This window comes from Geotrypetes seraphini, chromosome 2, assembly GCF_902459505.1.
Source record: "Geotrypetes seraphini chromosome 2, aGeoSer1.1, whole genome shotgun sequence".
Classification (NCBI taxonomy): Eukaryota; Metazoa; Chordata; class Amphibia; order Gymnophiona; family Dermophiidae; genus Geotrypetes; species Geotrypetes seraphini.
Genome location: NC_047085.1, coordinates 85,705,270 through 85,731,676, shown reverse-complemented (window position 1 = coordinate 85,731,676; position 26,407 = coordinate 85,705,270). Strand labels below are relative to the sequence as shown.

The 26,407-nt window shown below is 44.7% G+C and overlaps 1 protein-coding gene across 1 annotated transcript in view; it reads left to right on the top strand.

Annotated features, from left to right (window-relative positions):
• The window catches only part of E2F5 (E2F transcription factor 5), a 113,512-nt gene that overhangs the window by 82,566 nt on the left and 4,539 nt on the right, over positions 1-26,407 (top strand). Inside the window, exon 8 of the mRNA XM_033929392.1 lies at positions 9,851-9,895. Coding sequence (XP_033785283.1) covers positions 9,851-9,895 — 45 coding nt within the window. The remainder of the gene's footprint in view (positions 1-9,850; positions 9,896-26,407) is intronic.

The following is a 26,407-nucleotide window of genomic DNA, read 5'->3' as shown; positions in this document are numbered from 1 at the left end:
TCTCCTCCTCACACAAACAGAGGCAAGCTTTCTCCTCTTCTCTTCATGTTGCATCATCTTTATCAACTCTCATTTCTCGTAACTTGACATTTTTCACAACTCTATCGCTTTTCTTACATTTTACAGTTAGCATAACCCTTCAATCCATTTTTCTCTTTCATCCTTCCAGTCCTTTTGTCTCCCATCCCTTCTGTTGCCACCTTTTGTTCCAGGTCTCTACGTCTACTTGCATCCATCTTCCACTCCTGTCTCTTTGTCATTTTAACCTCCAGAGTTGCTCCAAGGTCTCTTGAATTTCAGTTATCTAAAAACTTAAATTTAGCCTCTAGAATCTCCCTCCTGCATTTCCTTGTGTCATTGATATTGTTGTATGCAATGATATCTGGCTCCTTCCTAGCTCTGTCTAAATAGAGAATAACACAAAGTTTGTCCATGTCCCCGCAAGCTCAGTCTGATCCCATCCGCGTAAAGTATAAAAAGAAACCATGTTCTCTATAGCTGTCATTTTATAAATCACAAAAAATACAGTACAAGTATCAACAAAAACCCTGTTTTCCCTCACCTCCACAGAAATCCAGCAGCTAGGCCAATAACCAGGAATCAATCTCAGGAGGCCTGTTCTCCCTTTTGAGTTTGTCAGAAAGAGGCAAAAGATAATTTTCCATCCTAAGTTTCTTAGTTTATTGACCTGACAACATCAGCTCCACCTATGGCTACTTCCCAAATGCAAAAGAGCCATCTACACAACTGCCTTCTTGATTACATTCCTTTAGGTAAAGAGGCAGTGGATTATTTCGATAGGGTCTAAGTCCTGTCACATTGGAAAACCCAGGGGTTGGGGAAAAGGGTGAAGGTGGGGTCTAGAAACTAAAAACTAGCATCATCCTCCACAGGAAATTGCATGACAGAATCCAGAGGAGCAGAATAAATCCCTAGGGATAAATACAAAGGGAAACCACGTACTCCTCCAATCAAGGAAGTAAGCTCCTCCTCGCCCCAATCCAGTTCCTGGATGGAATTTAGAGGAGGATTCTACTGGTCTCTGGTGGCTGTTCATGATACATAATGCAAGTTGTTAAGTTCAACCAGGCTTGGTTTCAAGGCACAGAACTCCATCCTCAGGAACCATGTGCAGGCAGTAGTTCAAACTTAGTAAATAACACTGCAAACGTAAGGCAAAAGTTTCAGATGCTGTTACTCAATACCGCATCCCATTTCTGTTGCTTATTTTTGTGACTTTTCAAGTATCTCTATGTAGCCTAGCATCCTTCTGATTTGGCCACTACCTTCTCATATTGTTTTTGCTGTCCTAAGATTTTCAGACATTATCATCTTAAGGTCCCGCTCCCAGTCCATGCATATCAACATCTTGCCCCCTATCACTTACAACACCTTTATTTCTACATCTCAAGTACATTCACTCTGGAATTTAAAATTTAATGCAAAGAAGTGCAAATATTAGATTATTCTTTGAATTTTTGTGGTCAGTTTCTAATGTGGTCTGTTCCATCTGGAATATACACTTTATTGCAAATCTTCACATTATCTGCAAGAAAGCAAACTTTTTCCTCTATCCCTCCAGCTATTTTCCTCACAAATATTTATTGAATAAAATTGACCCCAGTGTCGATCCCTGAGTCATTCCACTATTCGCCTTTTTTTCCTCCAAGTGAGTTCCATTTCTTATGTGAAACATGATGAGAAACAAGCATTTCTTTCTTTTTTCATGGAAGAAGGACCATGGTCAGCTGACAAAGATATATGTGGGAATGGAGTAGATATTGCAACATTTATAAAAGAAAATATTTATGAACAACTTGAAAAACTGAAAATAGACAAAGCCATGGGATCCTTTTTTGCAAGGATTTGGTTGGTGGAACTGTGAAAACAGTATATTCAGGAAGTTATCAGGCTTGCTGGTGCCACTAATAACACTGGAGGCAGGGAATGCAGGCTCTTTGATGTAGTGGAGGGATAGTTGGAACACTACAGGTAGAACTGTAAACTGTGGACATTTTTCAGACAGACTTTAGCCGTCCTTCTGACTTTCAGATATTTATTCAACTCGCTGCACCCTTGTGCTTATGATGGTCATACCCTCCCATTCAAGACTTCTTCAAAATTCTGGGTGTCATCTTCAATACTAAGCTTTTATTCAAACCACCAATGAACTCTAGTGTCTGCTCTTCTTTCTTCACCATATACTGCATTTACTCTTCTTTTTTTCTCTCCTGCGTATTCATACTGTTCTTCTGACCCTTGTCATGACCCACTTTGACTATTACAGCTCTCCCTACACAGGACTTCTCCTCTATTCCCTCAAACATATGTAGCTCATACAATCTACTGCAGTTAAAATACTTCACAATTCCCATCACAATATACCACTTTTTGCTGCAATAAGCATGTGTTAAACCACAGCCTTGAAAAGGGCCTCTTAATTGAGGAAGGCGGTGAATTCCAGGCAAAATAGCCTGATATGATGAAGACAACTTGAGCAATTTATAGTCAAATTTTTTTAAGCTTGAGAACAATACATTAACAAAAATCCAATATTATTCCATTTTTATGCTAATTTGGAAAACAAAACAGTCAAAACAATAACTTTAACCTTACCCCCCCCCAAGGGGTCCCAAGAGAATCAATCCTCAAATAGCTGTCATTCATGTACAAATAACACAAAATTCCCCTCTGGGAATTTATTTATTTTTAGTATTTATATACGACTTATAATCTAGGTGGTTTACATTCAGGTACTGAAGCATTTTTCTCTGTCCTGGGTTGAATTACCCATTCAAAATTGTACTACGGGCAACAGAAGTCATTGTTTTCCAGAATGGCTTCTGTTTTGTCAGCAGGCTCCTTTATCCTACTCCAGACTCGAGAGACAGCTTACTAGTAGAAAGGCATACAAGTCTTGACAATTCTTCCTTGTCAGATTTTCATGTTGCCTGCTTACAGTCTCAGACCTAGATGTAATGGGCCTATGTTTGATTTGCTGCTGCTCTGGGGTTCGCAAAGTATTGAATATCCTGGACAGCTCAGCAATTTTAGATGGATGCCTCTGCAGGAGGGATAATTCCACAAAGACTTGGGGGTGTGGTTATTATTTCAATGTTAATGTTTATTGTGCTATGGTATGGTTTCATTTTTTTCTAATCAGGAGGTGTGTGGCAGAGTGGTTAGAGCTACAGCCTCAGCACCCTGAGGTGGGTTCAGCCCCCTGGGCAAGTCACTTAATGCTTCACTGCCCTAGGTACATTAGATAGATTGTGAGCCCACAGGACAGATAAGAAAAATGCCTGATGTGCCTTTATGAAAACCACTTTGTGTGGTTGTAAAACCACAAAAAGGCAGTATATAAGTCCCAATCTTTTTCCCCCTAATCAATTTTCTTTATGGTCCAAACAGATTTGGGCTGGACAGGGAGTTTCCCATACCCCTCCTCTTTCTTTATATTGCTTTCTCAATTGCTTTGGTATGAACTGAGGAGCATAAAGCAGTGTCAGAAGAGGAGCTGCCGAAAAATAAAGATGATGCCCTTTACAGACTTGCGATTATCCCAGGACAAGCAGGCAGGTATTCTCACTAGTGGGTGATGTCATCCGACAGAGCCCCGATACGGACATCTTGAAAGCATGTCTTGCTTGAAGAAACTTAGAAGTTTCGAGATGCCCGCACCGCGCATGCGCCAGTGCCTTCCCGCCCGATGTACCGGGCGTGTCTCCTCAGTTCTTTTCTTTCCGCGGAGCTGAGAAGTTATCTTCAATCTGCGCTGACTGAATTTCAGTTTTTCTTTGCCTTCTTTGACCCGCGTTTTGGTTTATTTCTTTGAATTCACTTTACTTTACTTTATTTAAAAAAAAAAAAAAAAAAGTTCAAAATTATTTCTTCCGGCGGTTCGGCCGGCCCGGCCTCGTGGCTGCGGCCTACCTCTTTCGACATTGCAGCGTCGATTTTCCGGCCTATGTCACGGCCAATCACCGGTTTTAAAAAGTGCAGCAAGTGCCAGCGTGCGATTTCGTTGACGGACCCGCATCGACGCTGCCTTCAGTGTCTTGGTCCGGACCACGTTCCGAAATCATGCAGGTCTTGTTCCATGCTCACTGCGCGCTCGTTTAAGCGGCGTTGCTTACTTTGGGAGTCGATGTTCAAGATGGAGACTGCCAAGGATCTGTCTGCTTCTACATCTGCTGAGGTTTCACCGATTCGCTCGAAACCTGCATCGACGACTTCCGCATCCGGCATCGTGAAGCCAGCATCGTTTACACCAGCTGCGGCTTCCAGTTCCGCTGCGGCGCCTGCCTCGGTCTCTTCGGTTCAGGTACCGCCTTCCACTGTCCCTCCCGTGGTCATCAAGGTGCCCAAAGCTACTAAGCAGAAGCACTTGGCCGCGAAGGAGCGCGAAGACCGTGCAGGAGGACCCCCTTTCGGTGCGGATCCCTCCATATCGGCTTCGCTTCGATCCCTGCTGGAAGCTCAGTTTGTCGAGCTTATGCAAACTATGGGACCCCGGCTTATCGCCAACATTCAGGGTGAAGTCCGAGCACCGGTCCCTGAGGGCGGTCCGCCCCCTCCCCCTCCCCCTCGCCGTTCGATCTCGCTGCTCGACGAGGGGGATCGGCGGAGGGCGGCGGATGCCTCCAGGAGGGCTTCCCTTCCTGATATGCCACCTTTAGAGCCCATTACTCCTCCAAGGCAACAGGGCGCTGGGACGGTCCCTGATATTCGGAGTCCTGGGCATACTGCATCGCAGGAAGAGTTCTTCCGCACTCCATACCAGACTTGGGTGGCGCTGCGTGAGTCCGCGTCCTTGCCACCTCTGCGATCCACCGCTTCGAGCCCCATCCATTCCTTAGAGGCTTCGGGGGATCGTGCGATGCACAGAAGTTCTCGCTCCCCATCCCGGCACCGGGAGGGGCATCGTTCTCGTCATTCATCTCGACACTCCTCACGTCATTCGGAAGTGTCCCCACAGAAAAAGATGCAACGTTTGGGATACTCATCGTCCGATGTTTCCCAACCGGAGGGACCAGAGTATGAGGAACCATCTACCTCTTATTCTCCATGCCGGTCTCAGCTCTCCCTAGACCCGGAGGCTTCCACTTCGTCTAGTCCGTCTCGGCGGCCGGCCTTGGCGGACCAATTGTCTTTCTCATCTTTTCTCCGACAGATGGCGGATGACTTAGATGTGACTTTGGATACTGGATCTAAATATTCTAAAGAGTATTTGGATACGATGCATTTGCCTCACCCTCCGGCGGAGACTCTTCGGCTTCCTTTGCATAAATTGCTGGACCAGACTTTCATGCGCTGTTTTGAGACACCGTATTCTATCCCTGCGGTTCCCAGCAAGCTGGATGCTCGATACCGCATCGTTCACCACAAGGGGTTTGAGGGAGCTCAACTTTCTCATCAGTCTCTGCTGGTCGAGTCTTCTCTCAAGCGTTCTCACCCTTCCCAGGTCTACGCTTCTGTGCCTCCGGGCAGGGAGGGGAGAACGATGGACAAGTTTGGTAGACGAGTTTACCAAAATTCGATGATGGCGACTCGAGTGCTCAATTACAATTTCTTCTTCTCTTCTTATTTGGATTTCTTCTTGCCGGTCCTCCGCAAGTTCGTCCCTTTCATCGATGCTGAAGCTCGTTTCCAGTTTGAGGAGGTGGTGGCAACCCTGTCCCAGTTGCGGCTGCAGCTGATGCAATCCTCATACGATGCCTTCGAGCTCTCGGCACGTGCTGCGGCCTGCTCAGTCGCCATGCGTCGCCTGGCCTGGCTTCGCACTATTGATATGGATCCAAACCTCCAAGACAGATTGGCTAATGTGCCTTGTGCGGGAGCGGATCTATTCGATGAGTCTATCGAGACTGTCACTAAAAAGCTTTCGGACCACGAGAAGTCTTTTCAATCCATTCTGCGTCCTAAGCCTAAGCCTCAACAGTCTCGTCCATCTAGACCGCCTCAAATCTACCAGAGGCGTTATCAACCAAGACAGGCTCCCCTAGCGAGACAGCCTGCGAAGAGGCAGCCTCCACAGAAGTCTCAGCAGAAGCCTCAGATGCCGGCTGCACCCAAGGCCACTCAGCCCTTTTGACTCTCTTCCAGGGAGCATAACCGACGTTCTGTCTTCCCTTGTTTTTCCCATCGGGGGTCGACTCCACCATTTTTATCATCAATGGGAGTCGATCACCTCGGACCTTTGGGTCCTTACCATCGTAAGAGAGGGATACTCTCTTCATTTCCAACGGGTCCCCCCGGACCACCCTCCAAGAGAGTATCCTTCCAACTCGATGCAGACCGCTCTTCTTCTACAGGAGGCGCAGGCTCTGCTTCGGCTTCGAGCCGTCGAGCTGGTGCCAGTAGATCAGCAAAACCGGGGGTTCTACTCCCGGTATTTCTTGGTTCCGAAGAAGACGGGCGATCTGCGTCCCATTTTGGACTTTCGAGTCCTCAACAAGTTTTTGGTCAAGGAGCGGTTCCGCATGCTGACCCTTGCCTCTCTCTACCCCCTACTCGAGCAGAACGATTGGTTATGCTCTCTGGACCTCAAGGAGGCCTACACTCACATCCCGATTCATCCGGCCTCCCGCAAGTTCCTCAGATTTCGGGTGGGACATCTACATCTGCAGTATCGAGTGCTTCCATTTGGCCTTTCCTCTTCGCCCAGAGTCTTCACGAAGTGTCTGGTGGTGGTGGCCGCTGCACTCCGGAACATGGGTCTTCAGGTGTTTCCATACCTCGACGACTGGCTCATCAAGGCCCCGTCGGCCCCAGAGATCATTTCGGCGACCTTGACCACGATTTGTTTTCTGCAGAGCTTGGGCTTCGAGATCAACTTTCCCAAGTCACATCTTCAGCCCACCCAGACTCTCCCCTTCATCGGGGCGGTCCTGGATACCATCCAACTTCGAGCGTTCCTCCCTCCTCAGCGCATGGATGCTCTTCTTCTACTCTGCCAGTCGGTGTCTTCTCGCCCGTCCATCTCAGCGAGACACATGATGGTCCTCTTGGGTCACATGGCATCCACAGTTCATGTGACGCCTTTTGCCAGACTACATCTCAGAATCCCTCAATGGACCTTGGCATCTCAGTGGACTCAGGTCTCCGACCCATTGTCCCGACACATTGTAGTCACTCCTGCTCTACGGCAGTCTCTTCTTTGGTGGATGACCTCTTCGATTCTATCCAGAGGTTTGCTGTTTCACTCTCCTCCCCACCAGAAGGTTCTCACGACCGATTCATCGAACTATGCTTGGGGATGGTCTTCGCACTCAGGGGTTCTGGACCAGTGCGGAACGACTCCATCAAATCAATCTTCTGGAGCTCAGAGCCATCTTCAATGCTCTTCAGGCTTTTCAACATCTCCTTCACGACATGGTGGTCCTAATTCGCACCGACAATCAGGTCGCCATGTATTATGTGAACAAGCAAGGAGGCACGGGCTCGGCCTCCCTTTGCCAGGAAGCTCTTCGAGTCTGGGATTGGGCGATCCGCCACAACACCTTCCTCAGGGCTGTCTACATTCAGGGGAAGAACAATGTCTTGGCAGACAAATTGAGCCGTCTTCTCCAACCTCACGAATGGACGCTCAATTCCAAACCCCTTCATCAGATATTTGCACAATGGGGGACACCTCAGATAGACCTCTTTGCAGCCCCCCACAACTTCAAGCTGCCTCAGTTTTGCTCCAGGATCTACACTCCTCTCCGCCTCGAGGCAGACGCCTTTCTACTGGAGTGGGGGAATCGCTTCCTTTATGCGTTTCCTCCCTTTCCTCTCATTCAGAAGACTCTGGTCAAGTTAAGATCAGACCGTGCCACCATGATCCTGATTGCTCCTCGGTGGCCGAGACAACCTTGGTTCTCCCTTCTACTTCAACTCAGCAGCAGGGAACCAATACTTCTTCCAGTGTTTCCTTCACTGCTTACTCAACATCAAGGTTCACTGCTTCATCCCAACCTGCAGTCTCTCCACCTGACAGCTTGGTTCCTTTCAACATAACCCCTCACCAGTTCTCTCAGGCTGTGAGGGAGGTCTTGGAGGCTTCCAGGAAGCCTGCTACTCGACAATGCTATTCCCAAAAATGGACGAGATTCTCGACCTGGTGTATTTCCAATGCTACAGAACCTCAGAAAGCTTCTCTATCGTCTGTATTGGACTATCTTCTACACCTGTCCCAGTCTGGTCTCAAGTCTACTTCTATACGAGTCCACCTGAGTGCTATTGGGGCTTTCCATCAGCCTCTACAGGGGAAACCTTTGTCTGCTCATCCTGTGGTTTCCAAATTTATGAAAGGACTTTTTCATGTCAATCCTCCTATCAAACCTCCTCCTGTGGTTTGGGATCTCAATGTTGTCCTGTCTCATCTTATGAAGCCTCCGTTTGAACCTCTCAAAACGGCTCCTCTTAAGTATCTCACCTGGAAGGTGGTTTTCCTGGTGGCCCTCACGTCAGCTCGCCGAGTCAGTGAGCTTCAGGCCCTAGTGGCAGATCCACCCTTCACTGTATTCCATCATGACAAGGTGGTTCTCCGTACTCATCCAAAATTCTTACCTAAAGTGGTCTCTGAATTTCACATCAATCAATCCATCGTGCTTCCAGTGTTTTTTCCAAAGCCTCATTCTCATCCTGGAGAATCTGCTTTGCACACTCTGGACTGTAAACGTGCTCTGGCTTTCTACTTGGATCGCACAAAGCCACACAGAACTGCACCTCAACTTTTCGTCTCCTTTGATCCAAGCAAGTTGGGACGACCTGTATCGAAGCGCACCATCTCTAACTGGATGGCGGATTGTATCTCTTCCTGCTATGCCCAGGCTGGATTATCCCTTCCCTGTAAGGTCACAGCCCACAAGGTCAGAGCAATGGCAGCCTCTGTAGCCTTCCTCAGATCGACACCGATTGAGGAGATTTGTAAGGCTGCCACTTGGTCCTCGGTTCATACCTTCACCTCTCATTATTGTCTGGATACTTTCTCCAGACGGGATGGACAGTTTGGCCAAACTGTATTACAAAATTTGTTTTCTTAAGTTGCCAACTCTCCCACCATCCCATTGGGGTTAGCTTGGAGGTCACACACTAGTGAGAATACCTGCCTGCTTGTCCTGGGATAAAGCAATGTTACTTACCGTAACAGTTGTTATCCAGGGACAGCAGGCAGCTATTCTCATGTCCCACCCACCTCCCCTGGGTTGGCTTCTCAGGCTAGCTACCTGAACTGAGGAGACACGCCCGGTACATCGGGCGGGAAGGCACTGGCGCATGCGCGGTGCGGGCATCTCGAAACTTCTAAGTTTCTTCAAGCAAGACATGCTTTCAAGATGTCCGTATCGGGGCTCTGTCGGATGACATCACCCACTAGTGAGAATAGCTGCCTGCTGTCCCTGGATAACAACTGTTACGGTAAGTAACATTGCTGTATGGGCACACAACCCACTATTTAAGACGTGTATGTCTTTCTACTAGAAAGAAGATTATCAAGATAAATAGTTGTTCAATATGCAAATATGCAAAAAATTGCTGCAGAATTCAGAAAACTACCACAGAAGCTTGAAATATCCACTACAGGAAATTAGTGGCTGTGGCCACAGTTTACTTTTAGCTAGCTTATTTCCTTTTTTAAATAAAAATAAGAGTATGAATAATGTCTTTCATTTTTAATAATCAGTCAAATATGAGAGAACTGCAACAACTGTATTTTTGTTCATTTTACTCTGGAAATTCTCAGTCAGGTCTGGCATAATATGCACGTCCGAAGAAATATAATCTATACTATACTAGCAGCTGTAGAAAATTTAAAAGTTGAAAAAAATAATTCTTACAAATATATATTTTGGGTTTTTTTTCATAGGGCTTATTAGTGATGACCTCATTGATGAACTAATGTCTTCTAATGGTATGTTTTCAACCCTTCTCTCCTGTTAGATGGCAAATACCGACTTTCTAATTTTTCATAACTTTATGTGAAAAATGTAAATATATTGATAAAGGGAGTGGCACAGTGGGGGCGGGGATGAAGAGTTTGTTTCAGCTAAGGATGCATGAATTTCAGGCTGGTTTTTGTGCCAAAACATAAACCAATGGTGATGTCAGATCCTGTGCAGAAAATCTTCTGCAATACTGAAGATAAAGAGGTTTTTGAGAGTATACAACTGCACATGCACATCTGTTCCCACCTGTTAGTCTTTTACTTTCCGCAAAGCCGATCAGATGTTTTTCCTTGTGGCTGTTTTCAGTGCTTTTTTTTTTTTTTTTTTTTCTATTTCTGCTCAAAGTTTGTGTGTCACTATTGTATGGTACCCTTTGCAATAGGGCTTTTGATCATTTAAAATTTCCTTTTTGATGTGAAGAGGCTGCTGCTAAGCCTCTTCAGAGTAATAATAATGACCTCACACCGATAACCCAATTGCTGTATATAATATATGTTTAATAGTAATAAATAGAAGACAGCTTACATCAAAAATAGTATCCAAATAGAATATAGTATCAGCAAATTAGGCTAACGGAGGAGCTTACACAGAGTACCAGTATGTCATGTGTTGCCCAATCCATTCTGAAGCTTAAGTCACCAGGTATACAATTTATACCCTAGTTTAGTAGCCTAAAGTCAAGAATATTACTTGGTTACAAATCACATACTTAATTTCTATTGGATTGTCACATTTGTCATTTATGTTGATTGGATGGTATACATATTGGTCATTGAGTCATATTGAAGCATGATGTCACCTTGTGCCAAATATGACTTTTCTATTCTCCTGACAATGCATTCTTAATACTAAGATCAATAATTCCTGAGAGTGGGCCCCCCTCCCTCCTAGGCTTGATTGTAGATCTGTCAGCTCTTTTCACTTGTGATTAATATGACTTCTGGTAAGTCATTTTGATCTAGATTCATGTGGTTTGGTTTTCTTGTGACCCAATCACTTTCTTGGAAAGTCCCAGAACATCTAATGCAGTCAGTCAGCAGGTGTTTGCTAGCTTCTAGGGCAGAGATGAAGGCCTCTTGCAGAAGTATTATTTGTGCTGATATGAAAATATGCACTTTTTGCATTGCTCATAAGGCTTGGGTAACTTCAATTCAGCAACACAGTATCTCTGGGGTCTCATGGGGGTATTCACCTTCATTCTCATGAAGGTCTTCCTACTTATTCTCCTTCAGATGGCAGCTTGGTGGTAGGCTATGTAGGCCTCAAGCATCCATTTGGGTACTTTTTCATCATTGAATGATTTGATTTTTGTTGTGGCTATTTTTCTGACAATATGTCCCCAAAGAAGGTTCTTAACAACTTTGAGACATTCTCCAGGTGTAGCAGGACCATACTGATTATAGATGTAATTGGTGCCAGCAATGCTTAGAGCCTGATCATGATCCCGATCCCTTTAATGTATTCTGTGCTCAAGAGGGATTCATGGTTGTGAAAAGAAGCACCATATTTTAGTGCAGGTAAAACCAGAACATCAGTATTGGAAACATTGGTTTCCATGAGTCCTGGGCTGCATCAGGCACCGGGGACACATCAACACTGAGTGCCTTAATCATTCTTAACATCCAATAGAGGCTACTGGGATCAGTTACCATCCAATTCATGCCTCATCAATGGTGCCAAGATATTTTAATGTAGAATATCGGGCAGAAGATGAGATGCTTTATCTCACCACTTCAAAGCATGACATCAAGAGCACCAAAGTCACTGGGGTCCTGTTAAAGTCATTGATGTGAAGATTGCTTCTCTTTCATGGCATTAGAGCTGAGACCCTGATCCGTTACACCATAGCTACTCTTACTATTATATCTACACCTTTTGTCATTGGCAGCCTCCTATGAATAACACATGAAGTTCAAGGAATGGATGGAGTGCTTTGTCACTCAACATCAACTGTCAAAGTAGTAGACCAAAGACTCATGCACTGCTTACAGAAGAAATCTTGTCTGATTTCCAGTGCATCAGGGAAAGAAGCATCACATGCACATCCAGGGATCCTTGGTGTTTCAATGTGCCCAGTCAAAACCTGATCCTGAGGGTCAGTAGACTAAGACAGGCAGAAACTAGAAATCTCTTCTAGAGTATTTTTGAGGCTGATTTAGAGTGCTCCTGGGAATCTGAGGAAGAAGAATCAGAGTGCCTTCGTGAGAAGGAGAGAATGGATCAGTGCACTTAACCATTCAGGTGTTGGAATTACTAGAGTTCATCATAAATTATCCCAAGTCTCATTTAAGCTTAACACAGGAATTGGAATTCATAGGAGTCCTGCTAGATATTTCTTTAGCATGTGTCATTCTTTCACTCATATGAGAAAAACATTCAACATAAGGGGATCCTTCACATGCTCATCATTTAATTCAAAAAGTGCAAAGAAGGACACACAAGAAAAGGACCTGGGTGTCATCGTAGACAATACGATGAAACCTTCCGCCCAATGTGTGGCAGCGGACAAAAAAGCAAACAGGGATGGTTAACAAGACTAAGAATGTTATAATGCCCCTGTATTGCTCCATGGTGCGACCTCATCTGGAGTATTACATTCAATTCTGGTCTCCTTATCTCATGAAAGATATAGTGGCACTAGAAAAGGTTCAAAGAAGAGCGACCAAGATGATAAAGGGGATGGAGCTCCTCTTGTATGAGGAAAGACTAAAAAGGTTAGGGCTCTTCTGCTTGGAAAAGAGACGACTGAGGAGATATGATTGAAGTGTACAAAATCCTGAGCGGAGTAGAATGAGTACAAGTGGATCAAAAATTTTTTTTTTTCCACTCCGTCAAAAATTACAAAGAGTAGGGAACACTTGATAAAGTTACAGGGAAATACTTTTAAAACCAATAGGAGGAAATATTTTTGCACAAGAATAGTTGAACTGTGGAACACATTGCCAAAAGTTGTGGTAAGAGCAGATAGCAAAGCTGGTTTTAAGAGAGATTTGGACAATTTCTTGGAGGAAAAGTCTCTATATATAGTCTGTTATTGAGAGACTAGGAGAAGCCACTGCTTGCCCTGGATCGGTAGCATGGAATGTTGTTTCTACTCCTTGGGTTTTTGCCAGGTACTAGGGACCTGGATTGGCCACTGTGAGAACGGGCTACTGGGCTTGATGGACCTTTGGTCTGACCCAGTAAGGCTATTCTTATGTTCTTATGTAACTTACACAGATAATCATATTAAAAATTACAGTGCCACCTCTGTTGGAATGCACTTTGGAAAAACTGATCACTGCCTGAATGATTTTATGGCGAGAATACTAAAAGGAAATTAAGACAATCCAAGAATGTAATATTTTGAAACCCAGTGGACAGGACTGAAAAAGACCTTGGTTTTCTTTCCCAGTACAAAGAAACTTAAACTGTGTTTTCACCTCCGTCTCCTACATAACAAAGACCTTAGTTTGTGCATTTCTCTGCTACACACGCTACTGCGTCTTCCACAAGTTTCAAACCTTTGTTTGGCTGTGCACATCTTTTAAGATTGTACTTACGACCAAGTTTTTAATAACACTTTGACTACTGATTTGGTAATACGTTTTGATGATATGGAATTAAATTTATGTACTCTTTGACTCCTGAGGAAGGCAATTGTGTATTGCCAAAACTGAGATCCCCATTGGGACCTATGCAAAAGATTGTTCCTGTGCACTGATCGGACATCTCACTTGCACTTTTTTTGTGTTTGCTTCCTTTGGTATTTTCTTTCCCACTACAAAGGAATTGAAACTGCTTTGTCACCTCTTTGTCTCCAACTACTACTGAAATACTTTCATTTTTCCCTTATATATACTGATTTTTCCAACATTTGCTTATTTCTGATCTGAGGAAGAAAGATTTACCTCAGAAAGCTAATCAAACTACATTAAGATATTCTAGAAAAGGTATTATATTTTTTCCTTTGTTTTTGTTTTATTTCTACATATTATCTATCTTTCACAACAAAGGATCACCACCATAATATCCATTGTGAATATATACTCAAGAGTCAGCAAGTATCAGCTGGGCACACACTGAGGGTGTTGAGCCACATGGTATCCATAATATACATAGTGGTAAAATCTCAAAAGAATACCAAAATTTAGGCATCGGGATGATATGCGCTAAGCACACTTTATAACAGCAGTTCTGCATGGAGCTGCCATTACAGAATACTAGTGTAAGTCTGCGGTTCTGTGCCTAATTAAAGGTGAGAACACTTATGCCAGCCAAATGTCTGGTGTAAATGCTTACACCAGGCTATAGGCACCTGACATGTGCACATAACACATAGGCATGCTTCTGACCTACCCATGCCTCTTCGGGTCCACAGTTGTACAAATATGGAAATTGCACACTCAGTTTATAGAATACCCACTATGGTTATTTGTTTTCTAATTGCTAATTAGAAATAATTAGCAGTAATTTAGCAACAATTGTTGGTGGTTAAAGCCAATTAGCATCTAATTAAATGTTAGTTGTGTAACGTCTGATATTTTGAAGTTGTCTTAATTTCCTGAGTACTTTTTACTAAGTATACTAGTATTTTGTAAAAAAATTCATGCTGAAGTTTTGTAAAGTGGCTTCATTTTTTTATGTATCTGTGTCTTTAAAGAGCGTTACTGCATGCTGAGTTGAAAAAAGGAGTATAAGAACATAAGACTAGCCTTACTGGGTCAGACCAATGGTCCATCAAGCCCAGTAGCCCGTTCTCAAGGTGGCCAGTCCAGGTCCCTAGTACCTGGCCAAAACCCAAGGAGTAGCAACAGCATTCCATGCTACTGATCCAGGGCAAGGAGTGGCTTCCCCCATGTGCTGAAAAATTATGGAACTCACAAATCCATGAGAAAGTCTACAGAGAGAAATGTGTGTTTTACAGTGAATCTAGTATAAAAGATGCCTGTGTTGGGGAAAACAATTTTGTAAACAGGCTGTTTTTTTGTGTGTTCCTTTGTCTTTAAGAAAGAATGCTGCTGCACGTTGGTTTGAGAGATGATGGTGGTTATATCAATATGAGAAAGTTTGCAAAGATGTGCTGTTTGTGTTTTAAAAAGCAGTGCTGTTGCATGGTTTGCTGAGGAGTAGGGGAGACTACGATAATATGAGAGTCTGCAAAATAAAGGATTTGTGTTTTTAAACACAGCTAATTGAGTATACTAGCTTACCATTTCTCAATCGCTAGGTTTCACATCTTTTTCCTATGCAGACGATATTCAACTTCTACATCCCTTTAACCCGGAAAAAGCTAAAGAAATAAAAGCCATTAACGAAAAACTGGAATTAATAAAAAATTGGTTAAACAGTAATAAGTTAGCACTAAACATTCAAAAATCAAAAACCATGTTTTTCACTTGGAAAAGAAACCTAACACCAATTTCACCATTCATCCTCGACAATACCCCTCTAGAATCAGTACCTAATTTAAAAATCCTTGGTGTAATTGTTGATGTAGACTTATCGTTACACAAACATATCAGTGAAATAGTCAAATCATGCTTTTACAGGAAAGGGAAGTGACGTCATCGTGGCTCATGGCAGCCTAGAGCGATAGCTCCGCGGACCCCGGTGCTGTTTTTCGCTGCCTTCGCGCGATTTTGCGTGCCTGCACCTCTTCTTTCTTTCAGCACACTTGTAAAGCTGTCTGCTGCACTCTGATGGCAACTCGAAAGAAACAAATGGACATCAAGGTATTCTCCTCGCCGCTCCCGCATGGGCCGACTAAAGCTAGCTCCAAAATGGCGCCCGACCCGGCTGCAGCTGCGGAGGTATCGCTGTCGGAGGCAGAGTTGCCGACATTTCAGCAGGAGATGCGCGGCTGGTTTCAAGACCTAAAAACAGAAATTGCAGCGGTTCGGGCTGATATACACACAGTTGTGGCTGAACTGAAACGTGAGGTGGGTGAGATCGGAAGTAGAGTGGGAGAAACTGAGGTTACAGTGGAGGCTCACAGCTCTGAATTGGCCCAGCTGAAAGGCAAGATTGCAACGCTGGAGGAAAGAGCTGAAGTGAGCACCCTAAAGCTGGAGGACTTGGAGAATCGCTCCAGGAGATGCAACCTTCGCTTTCGGGGTGTGCCGGACACTGTCTCCGATTCTCGCTGTATGGAGGTGATTGACCATATCTGTATTCAGGCACTAGAGACTGCTGGCTTACCTGTGGAAGTGGGAAAGCCATTGCTTGATAGGGCTCATCGCATCCCTGGCCCTCGAGATGTGAACCGCCCTCGTGATGTTGTGGCCTGTTTCCATCGCTATATGGATAAGGAACATGTGCTTAGGGCGGTGAGGCGTTCTGGGGGAGCTGTTAAATGGGAAGAAGCGGAAATTGATGTTTACCCTGATGTGGCTCCAGCAACCCTGGCCCGCCGTCGCACATATAGAGACTGTACCCGTATACTGCAGGAGCGCAGTGTTAGATATAGATGGATTTATCCTATTGGACTGGCTTTTACACATGCAGGCAAGAACTACTCTGCAGTATCTGTGGCTGATGTACAATCTCGAATGGTGGAAGCAGGTTTGATGACAGCTTCGGAAATGGCTCCACTGCCTCAGAGGTCACCTATACCCAAATCAGGAAGAGGACTGGGATGGCAGAGAGTGGCTAGGTCGACTGCATCCCGTCGCCCTTTGGAAGTGGCCACGTCTTCATCCCATTGAACATTTGTATTTGGGGGATGTGTTCCTGAACTTTTGTGCTGTGTGTATCTCTTACTATCTTTGCAGTGAGGCTTCTGTCGCGAAGGCTGTTTTCAGGGCTTGTTCCGGGGGTCCCTTTGTGAGCTGTTTCTCTACACTTCCTGCACCGTGGTTACCAGGTGCTTCGGTAGCTGGACCATGTGGGGTGTTGTTGGGGGGTTGGGGGGAGGGGGGCGGGGTGTTGGGGTTGGGAAGGGTTGTGACCGAGTGCTCTTTTGTGTGGCTGTATGGGAGTATGTTTGCTTATTGTTTTTCTTAAGGTTGCGGATGGAGGGGTTGGCTGACTTGGCTGCTTTGGAACATGGTATGGGTTGGGGGCTGAAGTGCTTTTGCTTCTCTTATGCAAATGGATAAGTTTACTTTGCTGTCTTATAATGTACATGGTTTAAATTCTCCACAAAAGCGACGCTTGTTATTTAAGGAATTGAGCCGCCTGAATAGTGCTGTTGGATTTATTCAGGAGACCCATTTTCAATCTCACTATGAGAAATTGCTTACTCACAATAGCTATCCTCATGTTTTCCTTTCCTCTAATAAAATTCGGAAAAAGACTCAGGGGGTGGGTATTTTAATCCATAAACGTGTCCAGGTGGCGTTGAGAGAGGTGGTGCGGGATGTTGAGGGCCGCTACATTCTGGTCAAAGCTGAGTTGGATGGCACCTTATATAGTTTATTGAATGTCTATGCTCCGAACGTTGGTCAGGGGGCCTTCTTTACGTTGTTAGAACGTGTGCTGTTGGATCATGTAGAGGGTACTCTCCTTGTAGGTGGAGACTTTAATCTTACCTGCTATCCTCAGGAGGATAATTCCAATTCTTCCATCCGCTATGCTAGGAGCGATAGAAGGGCTTTTCTGCGCTTTCTGCGTCGGCAGGATCTGATAGATGTATGGCGTTATTTACACCCTGGCGCGCGGGACTACACCTTTTATTCATCAAAACATGATTCCTATACTAGAATTGATATGTGGATGCTGCCTCGTGCTGCTTTGCCTCGTGCCCTGGCCTCCAGTATTGAACCCCGGGTGTGGTCCGACCATGCTCCCTTGACGTTGGAGTTACAAGTTGGACTGGTAAGAGGTGGTCGTCGTTTGTGGCGTATGAATGATTCTTTGTTGAAAGATCCCAGTACCTTGACCTTGTTAGAGGCTGATGTTAAGGAGTTTTTTGTTTTTAACGATGTGGCAGGCATTGATGTTGCGATACTATGGGAAAGCTTTAAAGCCACCCTTCGGGGTTGTTGTATTTCGAGAGGGTCGTATCGTAACCAATGTCGAGTTGCTCGTAGATTAGAGCTGGTGTCCCGCCTTCGACGCCTGGAGAATGCTCATAAGAGAGCTCCGTCGGTGGCTGGGGGTGTAGCGCTGACGGAGTGCCGGAGGGATTTACAGGAGCTTGATTTAGAGGGCATGGCTTGGGCCCTACAGAGACGGAAACAACGGTTTTTTGAATGGGGTGGTAGGGCGGGTCGCTTGTTAGCTACACAGATCAAGCAAACTCAGGCGCAGCATTCCATTACTCGGATTCGTAATGGGTCGGGACAGCTTTGTGCAGATGACGGGGCCATTCATCAGGCTTTTTTATCCTTCTATCGGACTCTGTACTCTCCGGAGATTGAAGCCACGGAGGGGGAGATAGATGCCTTTCTATCTAACGTCACCTTGCCTTGTCTGGCGGAAGTTGATGCGGAGTGGCTCTCTTCCCCTATTCAACCCGCTGAGGTGGTGGCGGCTATACATCATTTAGCTGCTTCTAAAGCACCGGGTGTTGATGGTTTTTCGCCCCTGTTTTATAAGAAAATGGAGGCCCATATAGTCGCTCCTTTGACTAGATTGTTTAATTCTTTTTTGGAGGGGGATTGTTTGCCGTACTCGTTTCGTCAGGCTGCGGTCTCTCTTCTTCTTAAACCCGGGAGAGATCCCCTCCTTTGTGGGTCCTACCGCCCTATTTCGTTGTTAGGAGTTGATTATAAGCTGTTTACCCGTATTTTGGCAGTCCGGTTGCAACGTTTTTTGCCCTTCCTAGTTCATGGTGATCAATGTGGTTTTATTTCAGGGAGGCAACCTGGTGATAATATTCGAAGAGTGTTAGATCTTATTGGAGTGGCTCATCAAGATTCTGTTCCAGCTGTCTTGTTATCAGTTGACGCTGAAAAAGCCTTTGATAGGGTTTATTGGCCGTTTATGCTAGCAGCTTTAAAGAAGATGGGCATTTCGGGTGCTTTTCTACATTGGGTGACCTTATTATATGCTGCTCCGGAGGCTTGTTTAAGGGTTAATGGAAGATATACTGCCAATTTTATGATCCGTAGAGGAACTAGGCAAGGGTGCCCTCTGTCACCGCTGATCTTTGCGTTGGTTATGGAGCCATTAGCAGCTGCTATACGTGCGAATGCTGATATTCAGGGGATTGTGGTGGGTGACGAAGAACATAAGATCTTACTGTATGCTGATGATATTTTGTTTACCTTGACCCACCCACGCCATTCTTTGACGGAGGTGCTTCGTGTTTTGACTATGTTTGGTGTGGTGGCTGGCTTTAAAATTAACATTGAAAAGTCTGAATTGCTTAATATTTCCCTTCCGGACTTGTTGGTAATGGACCTACGTGCTAAATTTTCGTTTCGATGGGCGACTAAATCCATTAAGTACCTTGGTGTGCGTATATCTCGTAGACTATCTGACCTTTTTGAATTGAATTACCCTCCGTTGCTGCGAACTGTGTTTGCTGATCTGGATCGCTGGGAGGGATTGAGGTTGTCTTGGATGGGTAGGATTAGTGCTTTGCGTATGAATGTGCTGCCTCGTTTTTTATATTTGTTTTCCTGCCTGCCTCTCTCAATTCCTAAGCGGTTCTTACTTAGGCTACAACAGCGGGCCTTTGCTTATATCTGGACACGTAAGCCCCCTAGGGTACGGAGGGAACGTATGTATTGGGACAGGTTACATGGGGGAATGGGTGTCCCTGATTTTTCTACATACTATTATGCGTCCCAACTGCAAGGGTTGTTTCATTGGGCATATCCCTCCCAACGCTGGGTTTCTCTGGAGCAGGCTCTGCAGCCAACCTACCCTTTGGCAGCATTGCCTTGGCTGTCTTTTGATATCCTTCGGGATTTGCAGACTGGGACATCTTATGGGATGGCGTGTATCTTGCAGGCGTGGAGCCGGGTTCGACGAGCTTGGTTCCCGCGTCAGCGCTATTTTTATGCTACACCCATTAGATTTGCCCCTGATTTTCCGCCTGCTAGGGATACTGTGATTTTTCGGCGTTGGGAAATGGAGGGTCTTCGGGTCCTGGGTCAGTTGATAGTGGGTGGTCATCTGGTACCCTTTGCTGCCTTGCAATCTATATATGATCTCCCCTCAACAGATTTTTTCGCCTATGTCCAACTTCGGGATTTTATGGTGAAGAGGGTGATCCCTGAGTGGGAAGGGGCAGACTCTGCTTTTCTTCAAGTTTTTAGGATGGGATTTGGGGTGGGCCTTATATCACGCCTTTATAAAGCTCTTCTATACACTAGGCCTCAGGCTCGTACATACGAACATCGTTGGGAAATCTTGTTGGGGAAGACCTTTGATTATCAACAATGGGACCGCCTTTATGGTACATTGCTGAGAGTTTCTTTAGCATCCCCCTTGGTTGAGCAGGGGTATAAGATGCTATTTCAGTGGTACCTTACGCCGGAAAAGGTGCACCGTTTCTATCATTGTGGAGATGGGCACTGCTGGCGTAACTGTGGGAGTCTGGGCACTTTTGGGCATATTTGGTGGGATTGTGTTATGATTGTACCTTTTTGGAAGATGGTTCAACAACTGATGATTGATGTGTTACACCTACCCATTCTATTGCGTATGGAAGTATTTTTACTTAACTATCCTTCGGGGAGCTTGGATGTGGATCAGAATCATTTTGTGGCCCTAGTTGCTACGGCGGCTAGACTTACTGTGGCTACATATTGGAAGCGTGCTTCTTTGCCTTCTCGTACTGAATTGTTAAATAAGATTGATCAAATTTACTTGATGTCTAAATTGACTGCTTTAAATAATGACTCCTGTGGTACGTTTCATCGTCAGTGGTCTCGTTATGGCTCCTGGCGGGGTTTTCTTTGAGCTATCCTCATTTTCATCTTCCTTTGTTTCAGACTTATGTTGTATCACTCGGTTGGGGGTGGGGGGGTTATGTTGTTTTCTATGGGCAATGTACTTTTGCTGTTGGCATGCTGCCTGTGTACTGTTTTCATTTTGTTGAATAAAATATTAAAATATCAAAAAAAAAAAAAAAAAAAAAATCATGCTTTTACAGATTACGCCTTATCCGTTCAATTTCAACATTCTTAGAATCTAAGTCGGTTAATATTCTGGTCCATTCTCTGATCATTTCCAAAATTGACTACTGCAATTCACTCTTAATCAATATAACTCAGAAAGAAAAAAGACGACTTCATATAATTCAAAATACTGCAATAAAATTAATTCATAAAGCAAAAAAATACAACCATGTCACACCTTTAATGATTACATCACATTGGCTTCCCATTTCCCACCGAATTACATTTAAAATTATATTTCTAGTATATAAAACATTAACTTTCAATGAACCACAATTTATATCAAAAATGATTATTCCATATAACACCTCACATTCATTGCGTTCATCCTCTTCAAATCTTTTATCAATTCCCTCATTGAAAATTATCGGCACAAGAAGAAATGATATATTTTCAGTTATGGCCCCTACACTATGGAACTCCATACCAAACTATATCAGAATTGAAAAAGACCTTCTATCTTTTAAGAAAATTTTAAAAACCTTTTTGTTTCAAGACGCCTTTGATACATAGCACGTCTCATATCAATCCTTTTACATTTAGTTAAGACTTTCATATTTTCCAATCCGTTTTATTCCCTATTGTGTTTTTCCTTTTATGTTAATTTCAACAGATAAAGAGATTGTAACTTTTCCCTCCTTTCCTATGTACTCTTATTTGTCTCTATCCCCATCATTTAAATGTCAATTGTTTGTTTTATGATTAATTTGTATAATATATATGTGAGACCACCACCTGGCGGTTTTTAACTTGTACATCGCTTAGAAATATTGTATAAGTGATTCATCAAATGCTAATAAACTTGAAACTTGACTGATTTTGGAAGGAGGTTTTATAGAGAGGCTGCTTTTTTGATATGCCTGTATTGTAAAAAAAAGGATACTGTTGCGCATTAGGCTAAGAGATGGAGGTTACAACAATATGAGAAAGTCTGCAGAGAAAATGCGCTGGTAGGATCTGTTTTTTTGCAATATTTAGAGGTATGAGTTTATTTAGAGGTATGAGTTTGACATCATCTTAATGATGAGGCATTTAAATATGGTTGCGGGGAAAGGTAAGCCCAGTTCTTTTTGTGTTTGAGTTATGTGATGCAATCTCTTGAAGAGTTTGAAGAATCTCTTGATGAAGAGCTGATATTGCAGCCCTTGATAAAGCTAGATGTGAAATAAGGCTGCTGTTGGATGTTTTTTGGAAATGCAAGTCAAATACAGCTGGACTTTGCTTTTCTCATAAGTGCTGCTTTTTTGGAGGGGTGCTATGTGGACTTTAGTTGGACTTTGCTCTTTAAGCTAAGTACTAAGGTTTTGTGCACTCTTTATGAAGTTGGGCTTGTATCTATGAAAACTGTACTTTAAGATATATTTTTGTACTTGGTCCTGAGACTGTAACAGAATGTTTTATGTAAGTGGAGTTTTTTTGACCAATGACTGCAGTGAGCTCCATAACATTTATAAGTAGACTCATGAAATTGAAACTGTTTAGAGCAAGGTATCTGAGAACATAAGAACCTAAGCAGTGCCTCTGCCGGGTCAGACCATAGGTCCATCCTGCCCGGCAGTCCGCTCCTGCGGCGGCCAAACAGGTCACGACCTGTCTGAATCACCAGAAGGGGCTCCCTTGCCACCTTGGTTTCTCATTGAAGTCCTATCTTCCCATCGTAGTCCTAACCCTCCGGTCTTGCACATGCACGACCTGTTGGGTTTCTATACTTATTACCTGGTTAGCTTTCTATACCTGTGTTACATCCCAGCACCTCTCTCAGTATCCCACGATACCTTTATCCCTCAGGAATCCGTCCAATCCCTGTTTGAATCCCTGTACCGTACTCTGCCTGATCACTTCCTCCGGTAGCGCATTCCAAGTGTCCACGACCCTTTGGGTGAAAAAAAACTTCCTTGCATTTGTTTTGAACCTATCTCCCTTCAGTTTCTCCGAATGCCCCCTCGTACTTGTTGTCCCCTTCAGTCTGAAGAATCTGTCCCTATCCACCCTCTCTATGCCCCTCATGATCTTGAAGGTCTCTATCATATCTCCCCTGAGCCTCCTTTTTTCCAGAGAGAAGAGCCCCAGCCTATCCAACCTCTCGGCGTATGGGCAGTGTTCCAGCCCTTTTACCAGTTTCTTTGCTCTCCTTTGGACTCTCTCAAGTACTGCCATGTCCTTCTTGAGGTGTGGCGACCAATACTGAACGCAGTATTCCAGATGTGGACGCACCATTGCTCGAAACAATGGCATGATGACTTCCCGCGTCCTGGTTGTTATGCCCCTCTTTATGATGCCCAGCATCCTGTTGGCTTTTTTCGAGGCTGCTGCGCACTGTGCAGATGGCTTCAGTGATGCATCACCAGCACACCCAAGTCTCTCTCAAGTCTGCTGTCTCCCAACAATGCCCCCCCCAATTTGTAGTTGAACAATGGGTTCTTTTTCCCTATATGCATGACCTTGCATTTTTCCACGTTAAAGCGCATTTGCCATTTGTTTGCCCAGTCTTCCAGCTTGTCCAGGTCCCTTTGCAGGTCCTCACACTCCTCCCTGAACCTAACTCTACCGCACAGTTTGGTATCGTCTGCAAATTTTATAACCTCGCACTTTGCCTCCTTTTCCATGTCATTGATAAATATGTTGAAGAGTAACGGCCCCAGCACTGATCCCTGTGGCACACTGCTCGTGACTCCCCGCCAGTCAGAATATTGGCCCTTCACTCCGACCCTCTGCAGTCTACCCAACAACCAGTGCTTGATCCATCTGTGCACATCCCCTCCCACCCCGTGGTTCCACAGCTTCCTAAGCAGCCTTTCATGTGGCACCTTGTCGAAAGCCTTTTGAAAATCGAGGTAAAAGATGTCTATGGGTTCCCCATTGTCCACCCGACTGCTTATTCCCTCAAAGAAGTACAGAAGGTTTGTTAGGCACGACCTTCCCTTACAGAATCCGTGCTGGCTTGTTCTCAGTAGGCCATTTCTCTCGATGTGCTCACAAATGCAGTCCTTGATCATAGCTTCCACCATCTTCCCTATAATTGAAGTCAGGCTCACCGGCCTGTAGTTCCCGGGGTCACCCCTCGATCCCTTCTTGAAGATAGGTGTGACATTCGCCAATTTCCAGTCCTCTGGTACCTCACCAGTTTTCAAGGATAGGTTGCAAACATGCTGGATTGTGCCCGCTATTTCTTGTCTTAGTTCCTGTGGATCCCGTCCGGGCCCGGTGATTTACCGCATTTTAACCTGTCTATCTGTTTGAGGACATCCTCCTTACTTACCTCTATGTGCTCCAATTTTTCGGCCTGTTCCCCACTCATGAGCTCCTCTGAGTCCGGTATATTAGATGTGTCTTCGCTCGTGAAAACCGACGAGAAGAACGTGTTCAACCTCTCAGCTACCTCTTTATCCTCCTTAATCACTCCCTTCCTATCCCCATCGTCCAACGGCCCCACCTCCTCTCTCGCTGGTCGCTTCCCCTTTACGTAACTGAAGAATGCCTTGAAGTTTTTCGCCTCCCTGGCCAGCCCCTCTTCGTATTCCCCTTTCGCTTTTCTAACCTCTTGGTGGCATTCCTTTTGGCATTTCCTGTGCGCCTGGTGATTTTCCTCCGTTGGGTCCTTTTTCCATCTCCGGAAGGATACTTTTTTGTCATTTATTGCCCTCTTTACTTCAGTTGACATCCAAACCGGGTCCTTTGATCGCTTGTTCTTGCAGCCTTTCCTGAAACTGGGGGACGTACATTCTTTGTGCTTCCTGCAGGGTGTCCCTGAATAGGGTCCAGGCGCTTCCCACAGTCTCCATCCTAAAGATGTTTCTGAGCTTCCGCCCCACCATTTCCCTCATAGCAACATAGTTCCCTTTCTTGAAGTTGAGCGCAGTTGTTGCGGTCCTCATTACTATGGGTGTCCCCCTTTCTAATGTGAATCTGATCGCGTTGTGATCACTGTTGCCTAGTGGTCCTCCCACTTCTACCCCTCTTGCAGGCCCCCCTAATCCGTTTAGGATGAACTCAAGAGTAGCACCCCCTCGCGTCGGTTCTTTGACTAGTTGCTCCATGAAGCAGTCCCTCACAGCTTCTACAAATCCTGTTTCCCTAGTGCAGTTGGAGTGACCCGTACTCCAGTCTATTCCCGGGTAGTTGAAGTCCCCCATCACTGTTACACTTCCAGTCCTGCATTCCTGTCTCAATTCCGCTTCCAAGTCGTGTCCGACTTCTTCTTGCGTACCAGGTGGGCGATAGTACAGCCCCAGTTTTATGCCTGCCTGCCTGAGGTATTTTTTTTTCCACTATTTGAAATTAAGGCACTCTCTGGGTATCTACAATATAATTGCTAATATACTTAACCTAGTCTCTCCTTATAAACCTGAGCTATCAACATTAAACTTGCTTATCTCTAACCTTGAGTCACAAATGCAAAATCCTCTTGCTGTGAGCCAAAAAGATTCCCTGTTGAAATTTGCAGGATACAAGAAGTTGTATTGTACATACTATGAGGCTCATTTTCAAAAAGTGGCATAAACCGGCACTTGGATGACCTACTTGCCAGGTCACCCAAGTGCCAATTTTGAAACAAACTTTCTGGATGTTTATCAAGGCTTCTTTGCCACTGTGCATCCAAAGTTCAAGGGGGGGGGGGTGCATGTTGGAGGCATGTTATAATAATAATAACTTTATTTTGTATACCGCCATACCCAGGGAGTTCTAGGCAGTTCACATCAATTAATCAAAGTTACAAACAATGAAGTCATTGAAGTTATCAGGAAAGGAAAGTACAGGTCATTTAAGTTAACAGGTTAGGAATGTACAATAAGAAGGAGTGGATGGAATTCAGTTCAATGATGGATGAGGTGAGGGAGGTAGAAGAGGGGTATTAGGGTTCTGTTCGGGGAATAGGTGGGTTTTGAGTTGTTTTCTGAAGTGGAGGTAGGTGGGGGCATCGAGTGCAATTGGGGCTAGCCATGGGTTCAGTTTGGTTGTCTGGAAGGCGAAGGTTTTGTCGAAGAACCTTTTGAGATAACATAGTTTTAGGGAGGGGAAGGTGAACAGATAAATTCTGCGGGAGTTCTTATTGTTGCAATTTAAATAGAAGTGAGGGTTGAGGTAATTTGGAGATATACCAAAAACTGTTTTGTAGCAGAAGCAAGCGAATTTGAATAGGATTCTGGATTCAAATGGTAACCAATGTAGTTTGTGGTAGAAGGGGGTGATGTGTTCCCATTTGTTCAGGCCAAATGTAAGGCGGACGGAGGTGTTCTGAATCAGTTTGTCTCCTGGTGGTTTTTTTCATGGAGCCCAGGTAAATGATATTGCAGTAGTCCAGGATGCTGAGAATGGAGGATTGTACTAGCAGGCGGAAAGAGGTGTCATCAAAGTATTTTTTTATGGTGCGGAGTTTCCAGAGCACCGAGATGCATTTTCTGACTGTTAGGTTGGTGTGTTTCT